The sequence below is a fragment of the Fulmarus glacialis genome, unplaced genomic scaffold (genome assembly GCF_000690835.1).
Source record: "Fulmarus glacialis isolate BGI_N327 unplaced genomic scaffold, ASM69083v1 scaffold14443, whole genome shotgun sequence".
In the NCBI taxonomy this organism is placed as follows: Eukaryota; Metazoa; Chordata; class Aves; order Procellariiformes; family Procellariidae; genus Fulmarus; species Fulmarus glacialis.
This window is the reverse complement of record NW_009204966.1, coordinates 1-7,162: the sequence shown is the minus strand read 5'-3', so window position 1 is coordinate 7,162 and position 7,162 is coordinate 1. Positions and strand designations below refer to the sequence as shown.

Below are 7,162 nucleotides of genomic sequence, written 5' to 3'. Positions count from 1 at the left end.
AAGAAGTTAAAAAAGCTTAAATCACCTGTGTACCCCAACTAACAGAGCTCTTTGCGCCTCAAAAAAAAAAAAAAAAAAAAAAAATTTTTTAACCTCAGATATCCTCAAGGTCTTGATTATTAGGTTTGCAGCTTGAAATCTGCTTTCTGCCAGAGTGCTGATATCAGTGTTCCCCCAAATTAGGTCCCGTTAAATTAACCCTAACCTGGCCAGTTCCAGTCTGGGCATCAAAGTTGAATTTGGAAATCCTGTCCTGAAGTGTGGCATGCAACTTGTAAGGCTCTGTGCTCCTTGGCAGAAGAGGCAGAAAACATTTTCAGTCCCTCTCAGGAGCTGTACTGATGTGAGAAATGATACCGAGTGTGTTGTATGCACCTGTGCTTTGGTTGGTGCATCCAGCAGCTGAGGAGAACAGGTTCAACAGATCTTGACAGGTTTCTGTGAAAAATCTTGTCCAGAAAAGAAGAACCCCGAATCTCTAACTCTTTCCTCGTCTTACAGGTGAGCCTTGAGGACACTTGGGAGACCGTACCTCCTGAATGCATGACCTGCCCCTGGGCTTAGAAGAAAGCCATGGGGAAAGACAAGAAAGAAGAGGAGGCCATCTTTCTGAGGAAAAAGATAACTTTGCTGCGGGCTTTCTCGCTCCTCATTGGCAGCATGGTTGGCAGTGGCATCTTTATCTCCCCAAAAGGAGTACTGAAAAACTCTGGCAGCGTGGGTTTCTCCCTGGTTGTCTGGTTTGCCTGTGGGCTCCTCTCAATGTTTGGTGAGTGGTGAGCTTTCTCAGCCTTTGCTTAAGCTCCTGGGAGGTGAGGGGATCCAGCACATTTTTATGTATAAAAAGTTGGGAGAAGAATAAACCAAAAATTCCCTCTTCCTACTGCAAAAGAAACAAAGGTTTAACAAGCTGGGGGGGGGTCTCCAGGGGTCTTTAGTTCAAATGATTCCCCCGGGGTGATTGAATATGGTCTGTGAATATGAAATCATGTGCAAGTCCAGGGCAGAGGAGTGACAATGACTGCAGATGGAGATAGCATGGTCTCTGCCAGGAAAGCTGGGAGAAAATGGGGGGACTCATTCTGTAAGGTGGAAGGGAGATGCAGGCGTCTAAAAGGCACTTGTGAGCCCGAGGGCTGTGCAGTGCTTTTCATAGACACTGTGAAAAGGGCAAGAAGCGACAGTCTTAATACGCCACGAGGGATCCCCTTTCTGTCAGTGAGGGTAGAGAAGCACTAGAGCAGACTGCCCAGGGAGCTGCAAGCATCCCCCAGCCAGGGGTGGGTGGCTAGGTGTCTGTCAGAAATGGTTTGGGTATGTCTGATGCTGCCTCGGAGCAGGAGAAGGAGCAGATCAGTTCAGCCCTGCTTTCTGTGCGTTACCCTTGGCTCGGTTTCTGGCACTTAATACCAGTCTTTTCTCACAAAGGGTTGACTTTTTGATGACGGTTTCATTCTAGTTCTTCTGAAATAATGTAGCTCTTAAAGTTACGATGGATAAAACGTATGGCTTTTAGTTTCCTTCATTAACTGTATAAAATCACACCTCAGAAACGCTCTAAAGGTGCTGTTAGGAGAACTGCAAGATCTCTCAGCTCTGGGGAGAAATCTGATGTTTATTTCAGTGGGTGACTTTAAAGTTGTTCTTCTGTCATAACTTAGAAAAAAAAAACAAGAAAGGAGAAATACTCCATGTGGAAAAAAGCACTTTGGCACTGTGACATGTACACGCAAGTTTAGAAATCGAGACATTCAATTGTTAATATGGCAACAACTGTGGTTCTTGCTCTTAGCATATGCGTACCAATATTTCATGTGGCAGACCGTGTGTGGTTGTTTGGCGAATGATATACTTTTGCTTAAAAAAAATCTTAAGATATAATGTGAGCACAAGTGTTTCTTTTAACTGAGCAGAGCAATAAATGATAACGTATGTGCTGATCACATAGCCCAAGCTCTGCACTTGGAAAGGTTTCTCTCTCCATTGCATCCTTTGATAGAGTCTGCTAGAAGGGCCTTGGGAGCCTCTTTATCAAGTTATTGTATTTTGTAGACAAATTTGTTGGTTTGTTCTTCCCTTTTATCAGCTTGATGACCTCCCCTGATCATTTCTCTGACACTTTTTTTGCAGTACATTAAAAAGGACTGCTTTCTTTTATGCTTTTTTCTTTCAAGTATGGCATTTATACGAGTCCCATAGCATGAGTTCAGAAAAGCACTAAAATGCATGCTTGAAGCATGTAAAGAGACTCACTGGAATAAATGAGATGAGGTGTCTGCCTATATTCGACACTTTGAACAGGGATTGTGCACAAATTTGCCAACAGAGAGGCAGGAAAAATTGAGGTCCTCACCATCAGCATGACCTGAATACGGCATGATCACCACGGGACTTGGAGGCATGGCCATATCACCACTGGGTTCTTCTGCGCTTTCCCTCCACAGCCACCTGAGCTGGGCAAAGAAGTAGCTAGCACAGGTAGAGATGGTCTTACCCCACAGGGTCACATCCCAGCAGCGCTCAGTCCCATCTCAAGGAGAGTTGTGCTCAAAGAAGTGAAGTGTTTTATGATTTCTTTTGGAAAACAAAGGATGTTTAACCTAGCAAGCGAATGCAGCATAGGCAGGGCTTAAGATTCGTACTTAGACATGTTCAAATGGCATGATGAATTGCTCTTTAGAGAAAACACAGATGGGATTTTTTTTGGCACAGGTGGAGGCATAAACGTTTCTGTCCATTTGCCTGAAAGCTTTAAGCTGTCTTCTCTGGTGCACCCCTCCCAGGGTTTCTCGTTGCGCTCCGGCGCCGGGGCAGGGAGGCGCGGAGGTGCTTGCCAAGGCAGGAGCAGGCAGTCCCCAGCTCTGCCGCCGCGCTCGTGCGCGAACACGTGAGAAGAGATGAACTGAGCCTCTCGTGCGGATGCTCCCCTTCCTCCGCACCATCGGTGCCATGTTTTCCTCCAGTGGCAGGTCTTCCCTCTCAGAGGAGATGCCCTTCCAGGTCCTCTGTCTGGTGTCTTCGAATGAAGGAAGGGGTTTATGTGAAGATGCAAGATAAGGACACAGGAATGTGGTCTGTGATCAAAAACGTGATTGAAATGACCAGTTCAGCCACGGCCTGTCGGCTGAGCTGCTGTAACTGCCTTGTAACCACTGTTTCGCCAGTCTGACTGCGAGGAGAAGCAAGAATCCAAACCTCCAGGACGTTTTTCAAAGGAAACCTCTTGTAGCTTAGTGCAACGTTTCTATCACACACCTTTCCGCATAACTTCCGTGGAAAAGTTGTATCATTAACCAGAAAGTTTCCTTCAGACAGAAAATTACTTCAAAATTTACTTCAAAATACTGTAGCACACAAAAATAGGGAAGAGTGGTTCTGCTAAACCCCTTTTTCTTCCTCTGATTCACTACTGATTTTAAACAGATTCATTCAATTCCTGAAAAGTCACACAGAAAAGAGAAAATCCATGGGATGATTTACTCAGTGCATTTCTACCTGAACTTTTCCAGGTGCCTTGTGTTATGCAGAGCTTGGAACAAGAATCACCAAGTCTGGAGGACATTATATCTACATTTTGGAGACACTAGGGCCTCTGCCAAGTTTCTTATTCCTGTGGGCAGAGTTTTTTGCTATCAGGTAAGAGATTTTTTTTGTTTGCGTTTTGCTGGATTTAAAAAATCAAAAGTTACGGGGCCAGGTAACAGTCTGGGCAGTTTGTAAAGGAAAGAGTAGAAACAATCTGAACAACTTTTAAAGCTTTTCAGTGACAAAAGGAAGAAGGCATAATCAGTAAATAGTTACACATGTTCAACGTGATCTGTACTTGAAGAATATCTCTCTTCTCCCCTGGCAGTATCCTCCAAGAGCCATGGTATTTTTCAGAGACTGACAATAGATGCCAGATTTTTTTCAGATCTTCTGCTTTCATTGTGAAACTTTTTTGGATTCTCCTGTGGACACAACTTTCTGGCTTAGCCCTGAGTTAAATAATATTTTAGAAAATTATAAATGACTTCTTTTTTAACCTTAAAAAGAAAGTCCTCGTCTTTCAATAACCTGTGTCCTTCATGTAAGCTGAGATGAAGCAGGACATATGAACCGCACTGCATTGCTCAGTACGATTAATCTCAACTTTTGCTTTCAAGTTGGGAATTAATCTTTTTGCAGCATATGATTTTTAACCCATTTACTGAGAAAAACCTATGAAAAAGACTCTATGGGAATTCCCCATCTGTATGGGAGAGCAGGATTAAGCTGGGTGGGGAACCTCCCCCTCCCCCCCCCCTCCGAGTTTTGTGCAGTTTTACATCACGCCATTTTCTGGCCATCCGCAGACCAGTTTGTGCTCGGTTCCCCCCCCAGGCCTGCCAACAGCGCTGTGGTTTCTTTGGCATTTGGACGCTACATGCTGGAGCCGTTTTTTGCCCCCTGCGCAGCCCCTGTCCCTGCTGTGAAGCTGGTGTCTCTCCTGGGGTACTGTAAGTACTAACTTTTACAGGACTGCCGACCGCGGAGCCTCTCTGCCCTGGACCAGGGGCACTTAGGAGGTGTTATCTTCTGGGATAACTGTGGGATCAGGGCCCCATCTTACTCCTTGGCCACCCAAAACTTCCCGATCCAAGGGGCTGGTTTGGGGCCACTATATTCTCCAAGAAGGGGAATGGGCTTCCCTGTTGACCACCTGGAGCCCTAGGTCGGGGGGATTGTGCCAAGTACGGGAGTAGAAACTCTTCATGTATAATTGTGCAAATGCCACATTGAGGTTGAGGATGTCAGGCTCAAGGTTTTGGACTTCTCGCCTGGTGCACCCAGCCTGTGAAGCTGTCCTGCCTGCTCCAGGCTGGTGTGTGCTGGCACAGGGACCGCTGTGAAGGGGGCTGCTGAGACGTCCCTGCAAACTCACACCTTCCCCCCAGGCAGGCGTGGATCACCCCCACAGGAACCCGGGGGAGCATAACTCAGCTCCCCCTTCAAACGCTATACACTGGGCCACACCTGTAATGTTTTCTGACATCTCTCACCCTGAGCATCCTCTCTGTAAAGACGCAGCCTTCTCCCCGGCATCCCCAGAGCAGGGAGTGCTGCTGTATTTTTTCCTGGGTGCGTTGAGCATGGGCTATAGCTCTAGCAGTGTGGTCTCCTCTCCAGACATGGTCCTCACCCTCAATTCCTGGAGCGTCACCTGGAGTGCCCGGCTGCAGACGGTTCTCTCCATCATCAAACTCCTGGCTCTTGCACTCATCATCGTGCCGGGTATGATGCTGCTGGCCCAGGGTAGGTGTGCTGCTGCGTGGCTGAGGGAGGGTGCTTGACAGGCCCGCCTGTCACGGCTTTATTGGTCCCTAGTGACAAGTGTGGTACTCCTTTAGCTGGCAGGAGCTTTCTCTGCCTGTGTGCTGGATGTGAATTAGCTGGGAGCTGAGACCAGGGTAGCTGGCACTAAGCTGCATCATTGCGCTGGGCTGGTGCACCTGGCTCAGCTGTGCTTTCTCCAAAACTGAGCGAGTCTCAGTGCCTGAGGCTGTGTGAGCCTACCCAGGGTCATACAGGCACCTTCCTCTGCGGACGGTCTTTCTTTGGTGTCAGGCTTGCTTGTTTTCAGCATGGCTCGAAATCCTTCCAAAGCAGCACAGATTTGACGGACGTCAGGGATGTGTGACAGCATCCCGTGGTGACCCGAGCCAGTCAGAGCTGTGTAGTGAGTTATCAGCCCTCAGCTGAGCCCTGGTAACTGCATTTCTAACCTTTCTGTGCCTTAAGCTAATGTTTTTTACCTCCTAATTGAGATGGGCAGTAACTTAGTAAACTTACAATGGACTCGTGCCGGATTGCACACTCACATCCAGAGTGGGGAAAACACCCCTGCCAGTAGTTTCTCTGGGAATGATACAAGAATATTGGCTTTAATCCAAGCCTCAGTTTATGGAAAAGCCCAAGGCATTCCCACTCAAGGGATGCAGGCTGCTCCCTCTTCACGCTATTACCTTCCTCTGCAGAGAAAACAACAGAGGCAGTAGGCTCCACGTTCATGTTTCTTTCTGATGTCTGGAGCTGGTTCCTTTGAACATGCAAAGATCCCCTCGGGCTGGCAGCACTTCTGAACCGAAGGACTGCCCTGCAGCTAGAAATTCTGAGCCATTATTGTTAGGAATGCCTTCAAATGACAATCTGGAGCCCTGGCACCCGTCCTCCGGCGAGGAGGATAAGTGCTGGTGACATCTGGAGAGAGAATTCACCAAGAGATCCCAATATGACAGGTTGTATTTAATGTGACTCATGGGAGACTGTAAATCACTCATTAATGTATTGCAGACAATAAATCCCTTTTATGCACCACCACTTATCAGCAATCATTTTAGAACATAAAAAGACTACCCTGATAGACCCACTCCCATATTTTGGTTTAGTTTTCTTCAAATCTATTTTCTTTTTGACTTGTTTTTTGTGCTTAAAAAGGAGTTCTGTCCTTGTAAATTGGTTTGCCTGATCCCTCTGCCTTGTTCTACTTTTTTTGGTTGCACTCTTGTCTTTTCCTCTGCCATTACCTTCCCTTTGGCTCAGGTTCGGTTTAGAGACTTGCTGGACCAGTGTTTCAAACCCAAATGCCCAAATCTCGTCACAGAGCTCCTTGCAGAGGCACCCCTATAGAAGTGGCCTGACTTTCTCCATGTGCTCCGTGCCATTTCACCCCTTTCCTGGCAAAGCCCAACTAGGCGAGCTCCACACCTTTTACTTTTAAAGAGACTTTAATATGGAGAACTGAATATAGATGTGGAACCAAACCTTGGGCCACCCAGATTTGAAAATGTTAGAAATACAACTCCTTTGGACTGTGTGTTTTATTGGGCTTCCTTTGAATGAGAAGCCATCAGATGTTTCTCCCTTCCTAGTTTTTTTTGGAGTTTGATAAAATATGGTTCATATCCAAAACCCTGACTTCGATTTTTTTTGTTTGTTTGTTTATTTTTTTGTGGTTGTTATTTCAAGCAGAGAACTTTTAGGAAAATTGAGGGAGTTGGTAAAATGGGATCTTTATCCGAGCCACCTCTACTTTTTAAATTTTATTTACTTTGCCCTCTGTGTCCTCAGTCCCTCCTCCTGCGGGCGAGCCGCGGCGGCTGGCAGGGGCGGCGGGCAGGGAGCGTGCCCGGAGTGGGGGCCA

At 46.8% G+C, this 7,162-nt stretch overlaps 1 protein-coding gene across 1 annotated transcript; it reads left to right on the top strand.

The window, feature by feature from the left end:
• Positions 1 to 573: 573 nt before the first annotated feature.
• On the top strand, positions 574 to 5,274 carry LOC104074906 (cystine/glutamate transporter-like; the record flags this gene model as incomplete). The annotated part of the gene is made up of 4 exons (XM_009575205.1): positions 574 to 769; positions 3,510 to 3,636; positions 4,363 to 4,478; positions 5,149 to 5,274. Coding segments are annotated over exons 1-4 (565 nt in total), but the record flags the coding sequence as incomplete, so codon positions are not given.
• Between the last annotated feature and the right edge of the window lie 1,888 nt (positions 5,275 to 7,162).